Here is a 23,883-nt window from a genome sequence, read left to right as displayed (position 1 = left end):
TTCCCAAAAGCACTTAAAAAAAAGAGAGAATGAAGAATGGCAATGTTAAAGACACTCTCCTCCCCCAGAAGAAAGACAGGGCATTCAGATGGGCAGGGCGTGACAGGACTGGAGCCTCCAAGACCAGGCAGGCGTCGGCGTCAGGGCCGCTGTGGATCTGCACATCCAGACTTGGCACAACAGCCGACTCTGTGCGACCATCACCCTTCCTCTGTGGACATGTGGAAAAAACTAAGTCCTCAGGGAGGCTCTAAGAGGACCAGTCCAGAGCCAACACCCTATGACAACACACCCAAGTGTCCATACATCCTGGAGTGACCACACTCCCCAGAGGCTCACCTGGAGGGGAAGGAGAAAATGGGAGCTGAAAATACACCAACTCCAGAGAAAATGCTTCTGGGAAGCTCTCACCAACACTCCTCAAGACGCAGCCCAACACCGTTTCTGACCAACACTTCCCCACACCCGACATGAGCTAGGACACACACAAGCATGTACATGTACACATACAAGCACACATGCTACTCACACTCAGACTTGTCCCTCTGAAATTTAGTGAGACAGGCCCTGGGGGGAAATTTGAGAAGAGGGATTTGAGGCACCTCTCAAGAGGTTTGAAAGGAAGGACAGATGGACAGCAACAGACCAGGGAGCTCCCTGCCTTATCAAAGCACTTGGATGTACTCAGTATTTCCAACACTGAACTTTTTGCTACCAAATGTGTAATGGATAAACCACCACAGTCAGCCTGAGTCATGGTGGTCTGAGCCAACGGGAGATACCCAATGAGGGGTCTTCTGCTTCCCAGGTACCCAGACCTCTCATACTGGTCTTGCAGCAATGAGCTCAGGACAGTAAATAAGGCCCCAGAGGGCTGATGAGGAACTCTGGGTTCGCTAGAGTGGCCCCAGCTCAGCTCTGTTTTTCAGATGCAATTACTGCTTTAAACAGCTGTACTTTAAAAAAAAAAAAAAAACTTCATAAATAGTTTCAAGTCCCTGAGAGATCACTTAAGGGCTAATTAGCACATCGGCCTGCTCAGAGGCGTTTCACAGCTGTATTCCCACACCAGGCCTGACCGGGAAGGAAATCATTAATTGCTGGCCTGAGCTGGGGGCCTATTACCCACTTATCCCCAGAGCTGCCAAGGCCCTCCTGACCTCAGGTGCCAATTAACCTAAGAGGGGAGGCATTTAATTAACACTACTTAAGCATGTCTGCTGGGAGTTCTGTTTTGTGACGTTTCCCTCTGCTTCGTGCTCTCCAAGTCCTCATTAAGGAAGCGGTCTTCAGCAGATGTTGTGGGGATGCACAGGTTTGGGCAGATGACAGGAAGGGAAGCGGTCACAGGGATGGGCTAAGGTCTTCTCTCTGAGCACTCTGGGGTTCAAGAAGGTCCTCTACCCGTCCTCTACCCAACTCTGTGCAGCTGATCTTTTCCTTGATGGAGGTATGGTGGGAAGTAGTTTCCATGGAACCCTCCATCTTGCTCTCAGGCTGTGCGGACCTTCGGGCCACACAAGGACACACCAGCATCCTTGGGAGAACTGTCTCAGTCCCAGGGAGTGGGCATAACGAGATGAAAGGTGACATTACCGGACAAGCATCCGTTTCAGCAGCTGCTGGTCACCCTCGGAGTAGCCAGGCCAATCCTTCTGCACGTCCTTGTACACACAGTCCTTCAGCATGCAAGTGCCATCCTTGGCATTCACGTTGGCCACCTGCAAGACAGAGCCAGGGTCACCTCCAAGGGGGAGGCAGATGTTCCTGAAAGCATTTGATGGGAGAAGAGGGAGGTAAAGATATGCAAGGAGAAAGAAATGGAAGGGATAGATGGTAACAATACACCTTCACACCTGCACACAAGGGCATGATCCTGGAGTGCAGAAGGGTCCAGATGCACTCACTACCTTACAGCTACCAGAAGCCAGGGTGGCTGCAGTCTATATACTCAACACACCATCATCAGCTTCCCCACAATGCTATGAATGCTATGAATGTTCTTCCCAAAATTCATATTACATCTTTTTTAAAAATTTTTTGAAATATTTATTTTTTATACATACAGAACTGGGGTACAGGCCAGAGGTGCGGGGGCGGTGAGAAGCTTCACCTGAGACAGAGTGGGGAGTAGAACAGGCAGATCAATGAAGTACACTGCTGAGAGCAGCAGTGGATGGGTCAGGAGAGATGAGATCTGCCGTGTCATGTGGGTCACCTCCAGGTGCAAGGACTGAACTCATGCTGAAGTGGCTTTAGCTTCTTAGTGCTGTGCTTTAACCTGCTGGCCACCAGGAAGAGCCCTTAAATCTTTTTTTTTTTTTTTTTTTAATTTATTGGCTCTCCTTTGGTGGCGCAGCAGATTAAGTGCAGCACTGCAAGCAAGCTGCAGCCGTTTCAGTGCAAGTTCGATCCCCAACCCCAGAGGTGACCCACATGGCATGGCAGACCTCTCCTGACCTGCCTGCTGCTCCCCTCAGCAGTGTACTTCATCAGTCTCCCTGTTCTGCTCCCTATGTTGTCTCTGATGAATCCTCTTACTGTCCCTGCACCTCTGGCCTGCACCCCAGTTTCTGTATACATATTTATTCATTAATGCATACAAGAACTGGGGTACAGACCAGAGGTGGGGGAGGGCAAGAGGATTCACCAGAGACAAGAGTGGGGAGCAGAACAGCCAGATGTAGTGAAATAAGCTGTTGAGAGGAGCAGCGAGTAAGACAGAAGAGGTCTGCTGCACAATGTGGGTCACCTCCCTGGCAAGGGTCTGAACTCTTGTCACCTGTGAACCAGGTAGTGGCCACATCCGTCACTGAATCTTCCAGGATCTTGATCTTGGATGTCTAATCTCCAGAACTGTGATAATAAACATTGGTGGTTTACAACCCCTCATTCTATAGTTATATGATAGCAGTCCCAGATTTGCAACTCTTGGGTAGAACTGGTTGAGGCAGGATTGCTTCTGGAGCCAAGCTATTCATGAAGGAGATTTAAAACATTTGTCTGTCAGGCACCTGAAGGTTCTGTCACAGGAAGGGTACTTCTGCATGTCTTTGGGAACCCTGGTCTCTGGTATATCTGTGTCTGAGTAAATACGTGAGTTATGCATGTGTGTATATATGGGGCTGTAGGGCTGCCACAGCACTGCTCTTTTTTAGTTGCTGGGCTAGAAGAAGACTCTAGGTCACAACAATCCCACAATTAGCGATTTTCCTAGGTAAGCAGTATTTCATCCAGTGGAATCTCACCAGACAGACATGTGACTGGTGAGATGTTACTGTGCACGTTTGTCCATGCTGGCCTGTTTTCCTTGGCCAATAGGATGGGGATGGACTAAAGGTCCTTTTGTGGTCCCTGATACATTTTGCTGAATCTCTCTGGAAGAAAACCCCAGTGTTAGCACCCCTGCTGTGAAGGCTGAGTCTGGGAGCTCTCAAGCTTACAAATTTGTAATAAATGCCTTCAATTCTTACAGAATAAAGGAGGAAAGCTCTGAGGAGAGCAGCGTCATCAAAACTGATCACCAGGGCCCCAAGTCACCTAGGGGAGGTTGGAAATGACCAGCATGGGTTAATCGCACCCCTAGAGCCTTCCCTTTTCCCTAGTATGATGAGGTTCTGCATCCTCACGATCACTGGAGAGATTCAGCTGGGCAGTAAAAGTTGAGGAACTAAGTGCGCAGACTGTTCTAGAAGTCCGGGGATACAGCAAAGACCCATCTTTAGAGGCCAAATGCCCATGCAAAACCCAAGGGAATTGGAGAAGCCAGGGTTAACAGAAAAGGATCCCCACTGGTCCCAGAAAAGGATCAGAGTAGGCCCGGTAGGCAGAACCACATTAGCACCTCCAGAACACCCCTCTCCAGAGAAGTAGCATGGCCCCACAAATCTAAAGGCCACTCAGAATGAATCTCAGGGCGGTGATGTACTAAGCCAACTATGTTTCAAGGGCTGGTGTGCTTCTTCTATGTTCTGGGCACGGACAGGGCAAGAAGAAGGGAATAAAGAGTCCCACGAAAGTTGGGTGGCTGCCGGCAGGCACATCCAGGGGCAGCATGGGTTTTACCCATGCTGTCAGTCCTGGTTTCCTCTCCTGTCATGTGGCAATCCTAACCTGTCTCCCCACACTGTAACGGCAGCTCTGGAAGGTGTCCACTTGGGGAAGGGTCTCCCAAGTGTTTCTCTCAAATTCCTGAGGACAAGGCCACGTGTGACTGTCCAAGCAAACAAGCCCCGTGGTAACAACCCGTCAAAGTTCCAGAGCTCTCAGGATGCTCTGGCGAGTTCATCTGCCAAAGAAAACTGGGTGAGGGAGCCATGGATTTATATTCTAAGAGACCAAGAGTGGAGTGCTGAGCTCACAGAGAAACATGGAAATTTGATCTAGGCAGCATGAGCTCTGCATTCAAACAGCAGCTAATGAGGCCAAATCCACAGAGGGGCCAGCAAATGGACACAGGATCAGAAACTGCTGATATAAGGGCGCCAGGACCCAGAATGGAGCTCTCCCGTGGTACAGATGGGAAGGCACTGTGAATGGACCCAGTGTCGGTGGTGGGATAGGACCAGTATAGAGCTACACCCAACGTGTGGGCCACAGCTCTGTTGTTTTCTGCAGGAGATGGGTGGCACCCTGCCTTTAGCCCCCCAAAAAATTTTTTTAAGGTTTATTTATTTATTTATTTATACAGAACTGGGGTACAGGTCAAAGGTACAGGGGTGGTAAGAGCCAGAGTGGGGAGCAGAACAGGCAGACTAATGAAGTACAATGCTGAGGGCAGCAGCAGGCGAGACAAGAGAGGTCTGCTGTGCCATGTGGATCAGCTCTAGGGTGGGGATCGAACTTGCACCCAAGTGGCCAGAGCCAGTTCTGCAGTGCTGGACCACCAGGGAGCTTTAACTTGCTGGACCACCAGGGAGTAGCCCAAATCTTTAGGGAATGATGGGTTATGAGAAGACTTCAGCTGAAGTACAGGTAGACAAATGCAACAGCCTAATAAGCATGCTGTATAGCTCCTACTAGCCCTTGGCTGCTCTGCCAGGCTGCTGAAGAATGCTGCCAATGCAGGCATTCATCCTCAGACACAGCTACTGACTTCCTGCTCTAGGAGGACCTGTGGCCCTAACAGCTGCCCTCCAAGGAGGCCACAGAGAGCCACTCCCATTCCCGGGGCCTGGCTGCCCAAACAGTCTGGGGAAGGAGGCTGAACATACCACCCTTATTGCAAAGTCATCCTCTTGCTTCCGAGCTGCAGCTGCCCCTGTCAGGACCCTTCTCCCACCAGCGGCACCCGCACTACCGGCCCTTCCAGCAGAGGTGTCAGTGGAAGTCTAGACAGAGACCACTGCCTGGAGTCACAGCTGATGGTGAGCCCAAACGCTTGTTGACTCACATGAAGGTCGGGTCTCCAAGTTGCAATTGATGCTGTAACGCTTGTGCATTAAAGCCTGGATATTGAGCTGTGCCTGATGCCTGTGTGGAGAGCACTGGCTTCGACCTGAGCCAGTGCCTGGTCCCTGGACACCTAGCCCAGCCCACGCCCCACGTGCAGTCGTGTGCAGAGGTCATGCTGACCCAGACCCAAAGTGAACACACCTGCTGGAGGAGGCCATCCAGTGCATCCTTGTCCGCCTGGGCCAAACCATCCTTCTGCAGTCGCAGAAGCAGTTCCGCCTTCCGGTAGGGCCTCAGCGCCAGGAGGTGCAGCACCCTGTCTCGGAAGGGTCTCTGGGACACCCCACCGATGGTGCCAACACCGCTTTTCCTGATGGCGCTTGCCAGGTTGATAGGGGTTGCTCGCTTCCGGGAGGGCACGGCATCTGTGGCTCCTGGGGCAGGTTTCCGAAATTGAACCTTCTTGCCTGCAGCGAGAACCAGAGATTGGACTTGAGGGGTGTGAGGTGATCACCATGTCCCTCTGTTGGGATATAGTGCCAAGGTCTCAAGCAAGCAGACAGATGTCTACAAGCTTAGGACATGGGAAATTGAGAACGACACTCCCATCTCCCCATCAAGGAGTTGCTGGGCGGCCTGGTCTGTCTGTGGGAATCCTGGGGGGCTGACACTACTGCCTGCTGATCCCACACGGCGCACCTGTAGCCATGGAGCCCAGTCTTAGGAGTGGGAGCGACGAAAGCAGAAGTATGCTTCTGCTTAATTAGCTTCATCACGAGTGTCCTAAATACCAGGACCAAAAATGACCACCCATATGTTAAAGAGAGCCTCAAACCACTTCACAGCCCTACACTAGCCCTCTGCACCAACCATGTTTTTATGGAAAAAAAAAAAGAGAGAGAGGGACATGAAGATTCTGATTCTGGCAGGGGCAGCCATAGCCACATAGGTTGCAGGAGCTTCCTGCTTCCCACACAGATTAACACAGTGGCTCCAGGCAGATGCCAAGCTGTCACAGTCTTCCCAGGAGCAGGGAATCAGGTGTTTCCTTCTTGTTCTTGACCCCATGGTCCTTCACTGGCCCCACCAAGCAGCAGGTCCCTGGCTGCAGGGCCTTGGAGAGGAGCATCTGAGCATGAGGGCAAGGCTGGCAGTAGAAGGAACAAGACACGGTAGTGCATTCCCAGAAGTGCACCCCTGCCTGGCAGAGGGCCCCGAGGCTACAGCGTGGGAAAGAGGCCAGCAGACTGGAGTTCTTGGGCACTGAGTCCACCTGAGGGTGGGAAGAAAGCAAATGCCGCATCGGTCCCAACAACATGCCAGCAGAGCACGCCCCTCACACGAAGCTACTAGTCCTGCAGGGGCCCTACCTGTCAGCCACTCTCCTGGCTCAGCCTAGATGGGCCCTGAGACTACCACTTCCCAGACAGCGGAGCCCCAAGCCACAGTCCCCGCAGCACAGCCTGCCTACTCCTCACCCATGTAGCGGCCTCCAGGCTTGATGACGATGGCACCACGGCTACGCGTCTCCTCCTCAGCCTGCGCCATGCTCTGCCGAGCCTTTTGATAGGAGTCATCAGTGGCGCACACAGTGATCTTGTCCTGGATGCTGCCCAGGCAGTCCAGATGGACATCCCCACGGCTACAAGACAAGGGCCAGAGCCCGGGGGTCAGCACTGGCTGGGCTACAACACTTCCTGACTGGGAAGAAGTAAGAAGCCCAGGCCCCAGGGCAAGAGGTAGCACTGAGGACATGCACTCACTGCCCTGGACACCCTGAAAGGAGTCACTGAGAGAAGTGGCTCTGGGGCCAGAAGTGGCAGGCAAGGCCCAGGCCAGGGCAGGGCCGCAGATGCCAAGTTTAAGGGGCATGGTAGGGGTGGGGAGACACCAGAGTAAAGGGTGAGGGCAGAAGGACCAAGGATAGAAGCCAGTGAATGGTGGGGTCCGCCATGAGTGGAACCAGAGCACCTCACCTGGAGACATACTGCTGGATGCAATCGAAGCTGCCTTGGGGGCTGTCACGGCCGATGTTAGAGAGGTAGAAGGAGAAGGTCCGAGCCTCTGAGGGGCAATCGGGCTGAGGGATGCAGATGTGCTGTGGAGAAGGAGGATGTCACCAGCAGGTCCACAGCATGGAGGGGACTGCAGGTCAGGCCAGCACTCACCCTGCCCGCCACACACCACACCCTTACAAGACCGCGTGCGAGTGCTTCCCTTTAAAACACACCTTTGTGTTCCTGACATGGCAGGACAGCAGCCCTTCCCCACCACCATCCCTGCCACCCACCCTAAGCCACACCCAAGGTCCTTAGTTCCCATGGGGGCTGGGGGATAGGTCTGGTCAATAATGGTGGTGGCAGCCAGGCCTAAGAAGCTGCAGCCTGACATGCTTTCCCGCCACCAAATGGGAGATGTGGCCCAGGACATCCTGGAAGAAATGAGCCAGATGGCAGCCAAAAGAGCACACTGAGCAGGACTGCCAACCCTTGTTGCCACTCAGCAACACCCTCTCTATGTCTCCCCTACTGGACATGACCTCTACCCAAGTGTCCACTCACTACCCTGTGGCATAAACAGGCAGGCAGGGCTCTAGACAGGTAGCTCCCTGAAAGACCAACTCAGCTATGTGAATACACCCTGATTCTGATTCTGGAAAGTACCTCTAGAGCCCGGCCCCCCAAGAACAGATTGGCATTCTGGACATTCTATTCCCAGTCCAGGTGCCAGTTCAGAGCAGATGGGAAACCACCTCACCCAGAGGCCAGTGGATTCCAGGGGACTCTCACAGGGTAAATATCAAGGGGCTGCTGAGGAGGGGAGCAGGGTCCCACTCGCAGGAGGGGCCTCCAGAAACCTGTCACCAGGGAGCCCCATAGAAACAAATCCCTGGGATTGAGTGCAGGGCTTAGCACAGCTGGACACTACATGGAGGGTGAAGGAAGGAATCAGGCACAGTACCCAGGCTGTGTCACCACCTTGTATGCTGAGGACACCAACAAACCTAATCAACACTGGACAGAACACAGCACCAGACTGAACCCCTGCACTGCCCAGAGCCCAGGGGCATAGGCTTGGACCACAAAGAGGGATGCTGAGAGCAGTGCATGAATACCTGTTCCAAAGTTGTCCCGAAATACCCCATGACCTTCCCCACATACAGCCAGATCCTGCTCCAAGGAGACCCAGATGTGCAGAGAGCCAAGTGCAGGGAAGCACTTCCCAGCAAGGCACTGGGACTGGAAGAGCCTGGGAGCCCCTGCTCCAGTCATGCGGACAGTGCATGCTCGGCTGGCACTCGCCAGCGTCTGAGGCTAAGAACTGTGCCTCCCAGCCCAAGGCCTGCCAGCACCCCTCTAGCCCGCTGCTGCCGTGCCTGGCCCTGAGGTGCTGATGCAGACACAGGAGCCGGTGCACACAGTGGACGCAGGTAAGGTCAGAGCTCTCCATGGGCCACCCAGCCGCTGCCTCTGGGGACTCACAGTGTGGTGGTGCCCGAACCTGAACATAATGGGTATTTATTTACTGGGATCTGAGAGGGGAGGAGTGGTTCACACTCAGTGTCCGGAAAGTCACCCCTTGACCACTTCTGATAACTGACCTCAAGCCAGAAGATGTGCATGAGTGAGAGTGCACGTGCACCACACAGGCACTCGGGCGCAGGCGCACACGCAGGCGCACACATGCACGCGCACACGTGAAGACACCACACACTGCATCCATAGCCCCACAGGTGCATTTGGACAGCTTCACAGTGCTGCACTTTAACCCCTTGAGCCATCAGGGACGCCCCCCTTTTTTTCTCCCTACAGGAGCATTTGGAAGACCTGGGGCCTTGAGTCTCCTGACTGCACATAACATATCCTGGTCAGCAATGAGCACCTACCTGTGCCACCTGTCCTCTCAGACGTGAGAAGTCACTGGAAGTACGCACTCATGGGTGGAGGCTCAGTTCTGAGTCACTGCAGGCCATACCACACCCAGAGGCACACACCATAGCTGCCCCACTAGGTAGAAAGCCTGGGCATCATAGGCTGGCAAATCAAACCTGAATCTCGATGTGGGAAATCTACCCTTTGCCACTATGATGTCCCAGGTCTCCCCGCTCCAATTAATTCTTGATCCTCCCTCCCTATGTTTGTTCCCTCCCTACCTGTCCTAACAAGACCCAATCTCTTAGTTGGCATCCTTGTCTGCCAGTTCAGGCAACAGCTACCTGGAGGGACAATGGGTACCCTCAGCTGGCTCAAGTCTAGCTGAGTATTGTCAGCCTCAATTCCTGATTAGTGGGGAGAGTGGGAATCTGTGAACATACATGGACTCGAAGCAGGAAACAAACTTGACCAGCCCAAGTGTCCTGAGCACCCAAGAGGGTCACCATCTCACTGATGGTGAAGTAAAAGGGGTCCCCAGAACCCTTTTATCTCTTTCCTTTGAACTCCATTGAGTCCCCAGATTTGTGGGGCTTCATTTGCAGTCCAGGTGCAGTTCAGAAATGCAGTTTAGGGCCAGGAAAGCAGGCCCTCATACCTGGCAGGGAAAAGGAAACATGGCCTATCAATGTCCAGGAGGAGGAAGGTGTGTTCTAGAGGCCACGGATTGGGGCAGACCCAGGGTCTGCTCTGACAAGTGTACAGAGACAGCTACACATGAGTACCAGTCAGACACGCGTACACCCAGGAGAAGGGATAAACAGGCAAAGGATGACTCTATACCATTCTAGATAGTGGGCTCCCTAACTACCATTCTATGTAATAGAACCCCTAACTCTGGCATGGATATGATGTTCTGGTTCTGCTCAGGTACTGAGCAATACAGGGCATGTTTTCCATGAGTGACCACAAAGAGACACTGTGGAATGAACAATTTCACCCTTCCTCAGATGCTGAGGAATGACCATGGACACCAGAGGGCACCCCAGGGCCAGTATGGCAGCAGACCCATCTACTTCAACACTACCTAGGACCTGGGAATATAAAGGGTGAAGGAAAAGGGTGACCACAAACTCTGATGTGGCAAATGGAGGAGGCATGAAGGACAGGGGCCTAGGTCTTTCCAGGATATCTCACCAACCCTGACTACAGACCCACTAGAGTATGATGATCATTGCTGCACACCTGCCCTCTGCTTCAGCCAAGCTGCAGCCCCCAGAGACATTGGAACGCCACCCTTAGGGTGCCATGGCAACATCCATGGCCAGGGAACTTTTAAGATGATGACCTTAGATGTTTTGGGTGGACCACAGATAAACTGCAGTTTCACGCCTGTAGAGTTGGCATTTCAGACTTGCTAGCCTCACAACTGTGAGCTTGAGATAAACTTCCTATTGCTTCTGTATCTCCACATGCAGAAACATGTAGACCACTTGCAGACTCAGGGACACATGCAGCAAAGACATGCACAGTCACACACAAACTGGACATCTCTCCAGACTCCCTATTTTGTAAGCAGCAGGCTGGCCCAGGTGGAAACTAATTTAGACGCATGAGGCAACTCATCAGGAAAGCCTTGCAATGAAGGTGTGAAGGAAAATCAGTGTGGTCCAAGGCATGTTCAGTGGGCAGAGAATACAGGAGTCCCAAGACCTGGGAGGCAGAACTGTGGTTCTGCACAGGTACTGAGCGATACCTCTGTACCCTTTCTTTCATCCCCTAATTCTTCCATAAGCTGGGCATTTAGAATAAAATACATTTCAGAAAAAGGGAGTGCTAATATCAAAATCCAAACTACCAACCACAGAGCTCATCCACTGAGGAGGGTGAGTGCCTCCCTGGGGAGACACAGCTCCAAATCTTGGGTTTTCAGACTACTGTTTCAAATCATGAAGGCGGGGTCAGAGCTGGTGCTGAGGGACTGGGAGCCAAGCACATATTAGCTACATGAAGAAAGCGGGGCTGCTGGGCAAGCGAGCTGCCCACAGCACGCAGACAACCTAACTGCTGGTGGTGCCCCCTGCCCCAGTATAGGATCAACCTCTGAGGACATCCAGAGGAGGTGCAAAAGATTGGGGGGTGCTGGCAAAATGCTGCCGCTACCTGCAGTTGTGCCAGTGAGCCACAACAGGCCAAGACAACACCACATCCCTGAAGACAAAAGTGACTCACCCCTTGACTTCCTTGAAAGCGAATTGATGGTCTCAGTGAAACAGAATCCTGCAAAAAAGCAAAGTAGGAATGTGTCAATAAAGTTATCAGTAAATCCAAAGACTCACTTCTCATTTACATACAGAGGACCGGAACACAGTTTTTAGGAATGGCAAAAGAGAACACACACAAACGTGTGAAAATTATAGAAACGACGACCAGAGCAGTTTTGAAGGATCAACAGGAGTTCCTTAAAGAGCAAAGGGGCCAGGGCTGGGGTACAGAAGAGGCAACTGTGGAGATACAGGCACCAGCCGGCTCTCACATTTCTCCCCAAACAGCATCAGCCAAGGCCGTCCCGCCTCGCAGACCCCCCACGCATGGGCAGGAGACAGCATCCACCATGGCAGGACACCTGCCCAGTGGCCATGTCACAGCTTCAGCACTTAGGGGAATGGAATTTCCAAATGCCATAAGAAAATGTACACTAAAAATTCCCAAAATAATTATTTTAAAATCAGCTATTCAGAGATCAGATATCTGGTGAAATTTTGGAAAGATAATGGATATCCAGGGACTCTCCCTGATGGCACAACGGGTGAAAGCTCAGCACTATGAAGCTAGCCGCAGCCACTGCAGCATGAGTTCGATCCCCAGTCAAGAGGTGACCCATGTGGTGAGGTGGACCTCTCCTGACCCGCCTGCTGCTCCCCTCAGTAGGATACTTCGTCGATGTGCTTTGTCGATCTGCTTGTTCTGCTCCCCACTCTGTCTCTGGTGAATCCTCTCACGGCCCCTGCACTTCTGGCCTGTACCCCAGTTCTATATGCATAAATAAATCTTAAAAAAAAAGAACATGCATGTCCAGATGGAAGGCTGCAGCCTCTCAACCATTTGGGAACCCAGCACCCTCTCCTTACCTGGCCTCCCAGCACCCCCTCCTCAACCACTGCCCCCGGAACTAGTTCCTCGCACTTAGCCCCTTCCTCACCCAAACCACCTTCTGCGCAGCACAGCAAGCCCACACAGGTCCTGGCCTATCACCAAGATTCCCTCTCTCAGCGCACATCTCCCCTCTGCCTCTGTACCACAGCAGAACTGGGCATCCTCAGCTCTACTGCCAGTGTACGGCTCAGGCCTCCTGCTCAGTTCTTTCCAATGTCTTCTCTCTCTTCCAGATGTCAAGATGGGAAGGGGAGATCTGGATGGGATGGGAAGAATGGCTCTATATGGGTGGAGTGAGGCAACCAACTGGTTGGCCATGACTCTCAATACCGGTATTCCCACCAGTCGCTATGGGCATGTGAGAGTACACCCCTTGCTTACCCAGTCCTCCCCTCCTGTCAAGAAGTCTCATGCTGAGTGCCAGCACTTAACCCCCAAGGAACTTGATACTCTAGAAATTGCCCTACACTCCTTAAGTACATTACCCCTTGGAGCGACAAGGGGTGGTATCCAGTCTCTGTCTTGCTCCTGAACAGGGAACCAACCTGCAGGCAAAAGGACCCACAAGTTGCTGAGGAGGGGTGAGACTTCCCCAAAGCAGGTTCGGGATGAACTAACCCAACACCCCACAATTCAACCATCTACCCAGTGCAGGACTGTCATTCAGAGGAGAAGCACAGCACCAGAGGGTACCTGGCATGGCAGGCCCTTGGAAATGTTCCAGGTTTTACTGGAACTGGGTAGAAGAGAGTAATCTAAAAGGCTTATGGGTAGCTGGGCATCAGGACTCATCATAAAGTGAAGAGAGCACAGTGCAGGGGGTGGCATGTGCCTATTGGAACGGCTACAAGAAACTGACCATACACCAGAAGCCTAGCTTGCTGTGAGTGGGAACACACACAGTACAGTCACTGTAGAAAATATTCTAGAAATTCCTTATAATGCTAAACTCATCCTCAGCAATTCCACTCCTAGGAATACACCCAGTGGGTACAAACATAAACATCTATACAAAAACTTATATGTAAACGTGCAAAGAAGAATTGCCCTAAGGGTCCTAAAATGAAGCAACAACACAATGGCTATCCATGGATGGACAAACGACAGAACGCTATCTGGAAATAAAAAGGAACAAACGACTGACAGGCACAACATGTACACACTTCAAAACCCATGGCCTAAGCGCAAGGAGTCCACCGTGTACAACCATGCACTTACAGAAAAGACAAAACTAAAGGCATAGAAAACAGATTTGCGTGTGCCTCCTGTCGTATGGGAGAGGGACCAACTACAGAGAGCTGAGGGACATTCTTGAGTAGAATATTAATACTGTGTGCGCCACAGGCCCCACGTTCAAGGATGACTCAATGGTCCCAGCCAGAGCAAGTGTGGGTGTGTATATGTGACGTGCCTTGTGATGGAAGGGAGTTCTATCCAGGGTGGGTTCCTACCTTAACTGTGAGGTGCCAGGATGGGCTTGCCCACCTGTGACGTGGGTTGGAAACAGAATGAATAAATGAATACAAAGATTGTTGAATATTATTAAGTGCAGGGAGGGGGTGGCCGCTGGGCTTATTCCTGTTCCCATTTCAGCATGTAGTTAGGGTACCCCACTTGGAAGCGGCTGGGTGTCCACTGGGCACCTTTGGAACACAAGCCCCAGCAAAGGCCTGTGTGCCCAGCCCAGCGGGGTCAATGGCGGTGTGGCCAAAGGTCTGCTCACATTCCCAGCAAAGCTGAGGCCTACTGTTCCCAAAAACTCCAAGGAAACATGGGCAGCAGCCAAGGCCCCAAGTCAGCAACTTTCAAACATCTATAGGCCTCACATGCCAAAGGGCGCTGAGGAACAGCGCCCACACTTCCTGCCTTAGCTGCCTGCGTGGCTGATAGAAAGCAGCAAGGCACGAGGACCCAGAACAGTCCTGGAGGCTGTGGTTGAGAGCTGCACTTTAGCCTCATTATCTAAGTTTCACCCAAGTCTCAGCACCCAACTCACAGCAAACTCATGGTGTGAGGATTCACTGTGCCCCTCCCAAAGACCATTTGCTCTGTGTTGGCAGTCTCATTTTTCTTTTCTTTTCTTTTTTTTTTTTTTTAAGATTTATTTATTTATTCGTACAGAACTGGGGCACAGGCCAGAGATGCGGAGGGTGAGAGGATTCACCAGAGACAGAGTGGGGAGCAGAACAGGCAGATCCACGAAGTACACTGCTGAGGGGAGCAGTGGGCGGGCCAGGAGAGGTCTGCCTCGCCATGTGGTCACCTCCGGGGCAGGCGGGAATCGAACTCATACGGAGGTGGCTTTAGTTTCTCAGTGCAGTGCTTTAACCCGCTGCGCCACCAGGGAGGGCCCGGCAGTCTCATTTTTTCTAAGCCCTATAGGGACTTTCAGACTAACCTCAGGAGGATACAGTGGGCCTGCTATAGTCACCTCCAGCTTCTGGGGCATTCTCATGTTCAGACTAGGCATCCCCAGCCCAGTCTACTCAGGCAGACGGTCACCTGGGCCTGAAGAAACATTCACCAGATGAATGTCAGGGTATATGGACAGACAAGACAGTCAACTTGCTGGCTCCTCGGTGCTCTGCAGGAGCAGGCTCCTAGGAAAGGGCCAACGGACCATCTGGGACCAGACCCACTGACAAGGACGGCAGCGGACAAATCCCTAGCAGCAGTTTTCCAAGGTGACCAAGAGGAGAGAGTCCCTGACCACCTAGCTCACTGCCTTAAGGAATCTTCTCGACCACGGCCAGAGCTAGAGGAGGCTGACGGGCTAGAATGTATGTGCAAAGACCAAGAGAAGAGGCAGGCAGAGGAGTACTGGAGCCTGAGTGATTCTTGAGCTGCTCCCCAGCAAGGTGGCAGCTAAGGCTTGGGAGTCCCTAAGGTGGAGCAGGGGATGGGGTGGGAGGTGAGCCCATGTCTCAACAGTAGAACTAGCCAGTCCTCCATCAACCTCTTGATTTCCCTTACTAAGTCTCAGAAACAAGCTTCTGCAGGATCAGCTGATCCACCACTAACCAACTTCCTGCCACAGCCAGCAGTCAAACCCACACACTTCAAGAAAGAATGATAAATAAGCTCAAGAAATCCCTTTTTCCTCTAGATTTCAGCAGAAATGCTAAATGAGGAAAATTCAAGTAAAGTGAAATGCTGTTCTTGGTGTTCGTCTCCCAAGGATTCTTCCAGTGTGAACGTAGGATTCTCGCACTATGTGAGAGATAGGGCCAGACACCAGATCCTCTCTCAGGTCCTTGCTTCCAAGATGACTAAGAGATGAAGGAACAGTGGTCATGCTAAGAGATGAAGGAACAGTGGTCATGCCAAAGAGTGCCATGGCACGTTGTAAGCCTATTCTCTGCACCAGCTGCACTCAAGTACACCCAAGGACAAAGCTATTCACAAGTTCATCATCTCAAACATAGTCATCAGAACATTTTTGAACCAAGCATCTTTGACACCGATATGCTTCCCAAGCTGTATATAAAGTTGTCTGTACAGCAGGGTATAGGGCAGCATCCTAGGGTTAGGAAGATTTGACAGATCAGCTCAAGAACTGTCTGTTTCCATCATTCTAGCAGCTTTTGCCTACCCCAGACTGCAATGAGCAAGTCACAAGATAACTGGATACAACAATCCAGGATACAACCCACTGGATACAACCCACCTGCACAGCTGTTATAGGGCGGCTGCAAGGATTGCATTGTAGGACCAAGCAACACACTCCAAGTGATGGCCCTTGTCTCCACAGATCTTCTGAGGTCACAATGCTCCCACAGGCTCAGAGGTCACCTCCTTCCCCGGTACCACAAACAGCAGGCACAGAGGAGGGTGTAGGCACTCAAATGGCAGACTGCCAGCTTTTGTTAGCTACTTGGGATGCTCTGTCTCCTGAGGACAATGTTACCAATAGCTTAAGCCAACAAAGAAACCATGTAATAAAGACAATGGCATTGCCAAGGAAGGACAGGAAGGAGAGGTTCACCAGAGGACATAGATATGCTGACCCAGACTCCTCTCAGAGGGCTCTGCCTGTGGTTGGAGGCAGAAGGGTAGGGTTGTGCTGTTGGGTGGAGGCAGGGGAGCTGCCCAGACCCCACAGAGTGATCAGCAGTATAGCAGCAGAGAAGCTGAGCTGACAATGATCTGCTGGACAATGTTGCTACATGGAATAAGGGGCAGGACAGGTGGGACAGAAGCCAGGAGGCACAGATTAAGGCGTGATAAGTGCAGGGGGAACAGGAGGGATTGTTATATGCTACCACAGACTTGACATCCACTTGACGGGGAGCCCCTGTAGAGACAAGAGATGTCTGGATACTTGCCACACAACACAGAAGTTGTTGTCTATAACCCATCTCTATCAATTGACATTTGACACCATCACTGAAAAAGAAACAGGTAAAAAGATACCAGGGATTGTTTTTAAAATGTTTCACTAAAAACAAGTAAAAATGGTGTGCAGGAGCATGGAAAGAGTGAGATTAGAGGCCAGAGGGGAGGCTGGGATTAAGTGGGTGCCATGATCATCTATCCTGTCTACACATGAACACCCCCACAAAATACCTCAAAACACGAAGTGCACATAGGCAAAGACTTCCACCCCACAGTACAGAGTAGGTAAGGACAGCAAAGGGTCCATGAACAGGGTCACATGATATATATGGCAAGGAGGGGCAGGGACAGGGTCAGTGCAAATGGGGAGTATAAGTGAGAACCTGCACAGCCATGGGGGTAACAGTCCCAGTGCCACCCTGCCTGCTCCTAAGTGCTCACTGGACCAGTGTCACTGCACCGAAGCAGCACTCCCTTGCATTCTGATATCCCTGTGACACAGTGGTACCTGTGGAAAACCAGGGAAGGTATCCCTGTGCCTCTGGAAAGTGTGCTGAGGTACCTCTCCTCAGCAGGAAGCCACCAGCCCCCACAGCAGCTATGGCTAGGAAAAGGGCGGGTGGAGCCTGAGTAAGGCTGGGCTGCTAACCTGGCAATTCCTTTACTCCTCTTTTCAGTAAAGTAGACAATTGGGAAATGCCTTTCAGGGATCTGGCAACTTCCTAACAGGGCTATCAAGCCATGGAGAGGGTTTACGTACAGTCTGCAACCATGAGGGGCCATTTCCAGGAGTCACGGACTGCAAAGGATGGTTCAGTAGGTTTGGCCAGCTGATGGCTGAGTTGGGGAAACAGGGACACACAGGGAATGTCACTAAGTTGTGTTAACTTGGGGATGGTGGTGGTTATTATGCTCCCTGATGGATCAGGAAGAAAAAGGTCAGGAGGCCAGCACAGGGTTCAGCAGTTCCTCCAGGAGTAAGGTGACCAATAAAAGCAAGAAAAGGAGCGCCAGAGGATCCAAGTCTGATAAACAGGATCCACAGAATGGCCAGCACAGCAAATATTTCTACCTAAATTCATGTATAGAGAGAGATGTAGGCCTCCCTGGTGGTGCAAGAGGTTAAGTCCCAGCACTATGAAGTTGTCCACAGCCACTGCAGTCTAATCCCCGGCCAGAGACTTACCCACATAGGCAGCAGCCCTCTTCCCTCTCACCCCCGGCTCCTCTCAGCAGGGGATCTGCCTGTTCTGCTCTCCACTCTGTCTCTAGTGAATCCTCCTACCCTGCCACACCTCTGGCCTGTACCCCAGTTCTGTATGCATAAATAAATCTTTTTAAACAATGAAAGAAATGTATAGAAAAGTTATTAAGAATTAGAAAAACAAAATCCAATCACCTGACACCAGCCCAACACCCTTCCTCCCTCCCTCATGCTTTGTTCTTCTAGGTGAGCAAGTCAACTGTCAGTGTGCTAGCAGCTGCCCCCCCCCAGAATTCTCATGTACCTCAATAAGACAACCCCCATCATCACAAGCTGGTTTTCTACCCTCTGTGGCTAAGCCTCTTCCAGACAGCCACAAAAATGACATGATAGGGTGTTAGTGTCCTATGTTAATGATTGGTGGCTGAAAATAATAAGAATTCTCTCCAGTTCTGGAGGACATATGTCTGAACTCAGTACCCCTAGACTGAAATGCACATATCACAGGGCTACACTCCCTCTGGGGGGTCTGGAGGTGGGCGGAACCATTCCTACACACTTTAGCCTCTGATGACCACATGTGTCCTAGGCCTTTGGCATATCACCTGGTATCCATCTGTGGGCACATGGCCTCCTCTTCTCTGTGTCAAGTCTATGTCTATTATACAGTCACTGTGACTCCATGAGGGACATTTCCCCATCTCAAGGCCCTTAATCCCATCCAAAGTTCTTTTTCCATAGTCCAGGAGTTCAAACCTAGATGTCTCCAAGTATCTCCTGCTGACCACACGTATCAGCACAATACTATCTCCAAGACCCCTCTTTCACTGTTGAGCACCCCCCCAGCTCTGTCTGTTGTGAGCTGGAGGACATGGCAGGATAGAAGGTATCCAGATTGGGGACTAATGAATAAAGCTGTTCAAAGTGTTCACACACAGGCTTTGGTTGGACATGGCTGTGACTCAGAACAGTCACATGCTCACCAGTGATTATCAGGAGCTCCAGGGCCCTACAAAAAGAGCGCTGTCCCGCTCTGATGCCAGTTGTCACTTCCCTCAGTGCCAGTGGCAAGCGCGCCTTTACGGGGCCTTTCAGGCAAGTATCTTCTTGGTGAGGCGACACAAATCTCTAACCAATTCTTCACACTGTATCATTTGCCGATGATTGCATTTTAAGAGTTCTTTATGTTCCAAACACAAAACTTTACTAGATGAGTTCTGCAAAGATTCTCCTCCCCTTGCCTCCCCAGTCCGTGGCTGTTTTTTCATTCTTTCAAAAACCAATTGTTTGTTCCCAGAAGGTGGCTTTCATTTTTTTGTTTTGTTTTGTTTTTGTTTTGCTCTTTTGTGTCTCATCCGCCCTTTTCTTTTTTCAATTAATTTTAGTTTATGAAAACCTTGTAAGCTGCCATATTTTATCAATATCCCTTCCCTCTCCCCAAAAAACAGCTCTAGGAAACTGCCAAGTCAGTCCCTCAACCCACTCTGAGGTCAGTCCTCAGATTCCTGCCTGCACCTCCCAGATCAGGACCACCAGGTGTGAAGCCCTTCTCCCCACACCCACCCTCACCCTGAGTGCACACATCAACATGGCCAATTGGGGCCTGGGACACACAAGGTAAGACCACCCCCAGCCCTAAGCTTCCTGTCTTTCTGTGTCAGCCTGGATGACCCTTAAAGACCCTACAGATGAACGCCCACAAGTCAGAGAACAGGGGACACTGGTCACAGGAAGTGCAGACCCTCAGCAGGGTCTGGAGTATGATCTGCCCAGCTGTGCCTCAACTGGAGGGGCCACGCGAAGCACAGGCACTCCAGGGGCATCACTGCCACATTAAACACAATGACTGAGGGCTGACAGCTAGGCAGTCTCCATTGTAAACCATTTCTTTCTTCAACTACTCAGACACCAGGGTTCCCAATGTCACAAGACAGGTGGGGTCTCCACCACCAAGGCTCACCCTAACCTTGCATGAAGACCAGCCCCACCCTGTAAAGCTGCCATTGGCTTCATATCACCTCCACCTCACAGTTTACCCAAGCTTTTAATGAAACACAAATGACCCTTGAAATAGTTCTTTTCCATGAATTCTGTTCTGCTCCCCTGTGAGCACCCTCCCCACCCTATCCCAGGCCTGCTTCCAGGGTTCACAGCTGTCCTGCTCACCAACCTGCTGCCTCTGAGCCCGTTCACCCTGCCAGGGTCTGCCTCTTTCACACCCTCCCCTCATTACTCCCCATCTGTCTTTCCTCAGGAAAAAGCCGTTGCCCTGAATACAGCCTGCAGGGGGCAGGGCCAGCCCTGTACAACTGGATCAGCCCCCTTTGGCCCCAAGGGGGCAGGGTGAATTTCTGGATCTTCTGTGTTTGCCTCCCCCGCTGTGAGACAGAGCAAGCCCACGCATGATCCCCAAACCAGGACTGGTAGTCCTTTCTCTGGCTCAGCTTTGGTACCCTAGAGTCCCAATCTAGGAACTGACCTCAGTGTGTAACGCTCTTGACCTCCCTCTTCACAGAGTCCTTAAGGAAGCCAACAGAAACAGCTGGTAAAGGCAGATAAATTGGAAAGGCACTGACCACTCCCAAGCTCTTCCAACAGCCTCCTGAGGCACCTGTGTACTGGGTGAGTTGGTTCTGGTTTTTTTTTTTTTTTTTTCAATTGTTCACTAAAACTTTATGCGGGCACTGAACTCATGTCCAACTTCACTGACTATCCCTGCTGTCCCTTCGCCCCCCAATCTAGGGGTGGCATGACAATTTCTCCACAGCAGTGACAGGATCCATGTTAGGACAGAGGACTGACCTAGTTCCATGACTCAGCACCAGCCATAGCTTGAATTTCTCTGCCCCTGTACAAGCCCATCCCAGGGCTTGGCACAGGACAGAGGCACAAATCACAGACAGCTAAGAGTCCTGGATGAGAATTTCAACTTCTCTTCCATTCAGGGCCTGACCACCCTCCCTAAATCCCATGGTCTCCAGCCAGTGCCCAACTGACCCACCCCACCCTGTGAACCTAGTCAGTGCACACCTAGCCCCCCCAAACTCCATGGTCCCCAGTCAGTGCCTCCTACAGAGTCCTTTCCTGTGCCCTTTTTCACACATACAGCAAGCACAGCCTCCAATCCAGGCCCAGGTCAGCTTGGTGCTGTCACCTCAGACATGTGCTCCAGGTCCAGTGCCTGTTCATCTGCCAACCCCAGCAAAGCCTCCAGGCAATACCAGCCTCCAACAAACCTCAAGAGGCCCCAGACCGTGCTTACACGCTCCCTCTCGTAGGTCAAGGTGAAGCTTGCAAAACCTGGTTCAGATCTAAGCCCCAGTTAACAGACACACAGACACTTCTGTGTGTCTCAGAAGTACCCACCATGGGTTACTGTGTGTCTGCTAATGTAAACCTTCTCTTGAGACAGAACCTAGTCTGGCCAAGGCTCTGCTGCACGTGAGGAGTACCTCCTGCCAGGTGCTCAGATTTCATCACCACAAAGCCAAGAACCAGGGGTCCCTTTAGGCCTGGCTTGGTCAGCAATAGGCCCAGTGTCAGTCTTGGGAATACCAGGTCTTCTCTCACTCAGAGAAACAGAATGGGCATTCAGTCTGCTACACCCCTACCAGGCTGGGCCTTCTGCCCGCTGACTACCAGTGGTGAGCAGATGCCTTGAGAACATCTGTAGGGATGGTATCCTCAACTATCCTACCACTCGGCCTTATGAGAAACATGTCCAATGCCCAGGCAACTGACCCATGATCAAAGTCCTAAGCTACTTCTCCGCACAAGTCACTGTTACCTGGACCCCTTTATACATAAGATCCACCAATCTACTGTTCTCCTAAAGATGGCCATCTCCGCTCAAACACCCCACCAGAAATGTTAACCACCCTGGCAGTCACACTGGCCTCTCACCGCATTCTGCAGATGCTCAGCACCCACTCGCCTTCCAGTATGACCATGGAGATTCCTGAAGATCAGGGCCAGTTTCTTATAGAGGAAGAACCAAGCTCAAGGTCAACTGCTTATGGACCGAGAAGTATACACTCAAAACGGGGACCCTCACAAGTACAAGAGGGAGAAGCCCCTCTGTCACTTGGAGATGAACCTCTTCCTGAATGCCTGCACTCCCCCATAAATAGGGTCACACTGTGCAGTGTCTCATATCTACAGACCCTAGTGGGGGAGAGCTTGCCTCAAAAGTAGGAATGCCCAGAGTCTGAAACCTTTTTCCAGAATGTTTTGTCACTTGCCTTAAAACAACAGCAACTTGCACTCCCTGGTGGTGCAGCCGGTTAAAGCACAGCACTAAGAAGCTAAAGCCACTTCTGCATGAGTTCGATTCCCGCCTGCCCCGGAGGAGATCTACATGGCGTGGCAGACCTCTCCTGACTCGCCCGCCAGCTGCTCCCCTCAGCAGTGTACTTCATTGATCTGCCTATTCTGCTCCCCACTCTGTCTCTGGCGAAGCCTCTCGCTGCCCCTGAGCCTCTGGCCTGTACCCCAGTTCTGTATGCACAAATAAATAAATCTTTAAAAAAAATAGCAACTGATCTTTTTTTTAAAGATTTACTTATGCAGGGCCTCCCTAGTGGCACAAAGGGTTAAAGCACAGCACTATGGGGCTGTCAGAGCCACTGCAGCTCCAGTTTGATCCCAGGCCAGGGACATGACCCACATGGCAGGGCAGTCTTACCTACCCACCGGCCCACTGCTCCCTTCAGCAGTATGTTTCAGTGACTCTGTCTGCTCTGCTCCCCACTCTGTCTCTGGTGAATCTTCTCATCCCCCTTACCTCTGGCCCACACCCCTGTTCTTGTAAATGGATAAATCTTTTTTTTTTTCAAGTTTTTAAATAAAGATTTATTAATGCATACAAGAACTAGGGTACAGGCCAAGGTACAGGGTGGGAGTGAGGGGTGGAGGATTCACCAGAGATAGAATAGGAAGCAGAACAGGCAGATCTACTGAAATTACACTTCTGAGGGGAGCAGTGGGTGAGACAGGAGAGGTCTGCTGCACCATGTGGGTCACCTCCCTGGCTGGGAATGAAACTTAAGCTGCAGTGGGTGGCTTTACTCAAGCTGCAGTGGCTGGCGATGCCTTGATAGCTCTGAGACTTAACTCCTGAGTCACCAGAGAGACCCCAAAAGCAAGTGATCTTAATTCAAAGTGGCAAGAGAAGCCATGAGGCAATTCTCTCAGGTTTTCCAACTTTTAGGGCACTGGCATTTTGGCTAACACAGGTCCCATTTTTTTTTACTAGAGCATGTACATAGCTGACCAGTGTGACTGATGAACCACACTGTGCATTCCAGATGGTGGCATGCCTGGAGGTGGCTGCGGCTCTGTGATACCCCACTTGAGCCATATAGGACCACTCTGTCCTGGTTCATCCTCCTCATCCCCATGCAGTGAATTCAGCCCCACCATCCACAGTTTGGCAGTGGCTCTCATCTCTGCCATTCTTAGCATCCCGCTACAGCCTTCCTGCACCCCATCATGCCTACCATATATTTTTTTTAAGCTGTGTGTTTTTTTTTAAGCTTTTTAAAATGTATTTATGCATACAAGAACTGGAGTACAGGCCAGAGGTGTGGGTGGATTCACCAGAGACCATGGAGATTATCTCAGGCAGACCACTGCTGAAGGGAGCTGCAGGATAGGAGAGGGCTGCCGAGCCATGTGGGTCAGCTCCTGAAGCAGCTGACAATTGCTTGATGACACTGTGACTTTAATCCCTGAGCTGCCAGGGAGGCCTGACAGTGTGATTTTTTTCACGTCAACGTGTCTGGGCCAAAATACTCAGTAGTTTGGTTAAACACCAGTCTAGACAGTGGGGTGAAAGCACTTTTGATGATATTAACACTTCAATCAGTATACTTTGAGTAAAGCGGATTACCCTCTATATGTTGGGTCTCATCCAATAGAGGA

The 23,883-nt window shown here is 51.4% G+C and overlaps 1 protein-coding gene across 2 annotated transcripts in view; it reads right to left on the bottom strand.

Moving 5' to 3' along the window:
• Positions 1 to 23,883, bottom strand: part of ELL (elongation factor RNA polymerase II) — a 55,123-nt gene that overhangs the window by 10,042 nt on the left and 21,198 nt on the right. For both annotated transcript variants that reach the window (XR_001145761.1, XM_004688608.2), the window contains exons 2-6: positions 11,499 to 11,546; positions 7,371 to 7,492; positions 6,873 to 7,036; positions 5,596 to 5,861; positions 1,597 to 1,721 (exon numbers count right to left, since the gene is read on the bottom strand). Coding sequence is in view for 1 of the 2 variants with exons in the window: in XM_004688608.2 (XP_004688665.1) it covers positions 1,597 to 1,721; positions 5,596 to 5,861; positions 6,873 to 7,036; positions 7,371 to 7,492; positions 11,499 to 11,546 (725 nt within the window). In the remaining variant the exon portion in view is untranslated. The remainder of the gene's footprint in view (positions 1 to 1,596; positions 1,722 to 5,595; positions 5,862 to 6,872; positions 7,037 to 7,370; positions 7,493 to 11,498; positions 11,547 to 23,883) is intronic.

Source organism: Condylura cristata, unplaced genomic scaffold (assembly GCF_000260355.1).
Source record: "Condylura cristata isolate star-nosed mole 26May11 unplaced genomic scaffold, ConCri1.0 scaffold00024, whole genome shotgun sequence".
In the NCBI taxonomy this organism is placed as follows: Eukaryota; Metazoa; Chordata; class Mammalia; order Eulipotyphla; family Talpidae; genus Condylura; species Condylura cristata.
Note: the sequence above shows the minus strand (reverse complement) of the source record. Positions and strands in the feature narration are given on the sequence as shown.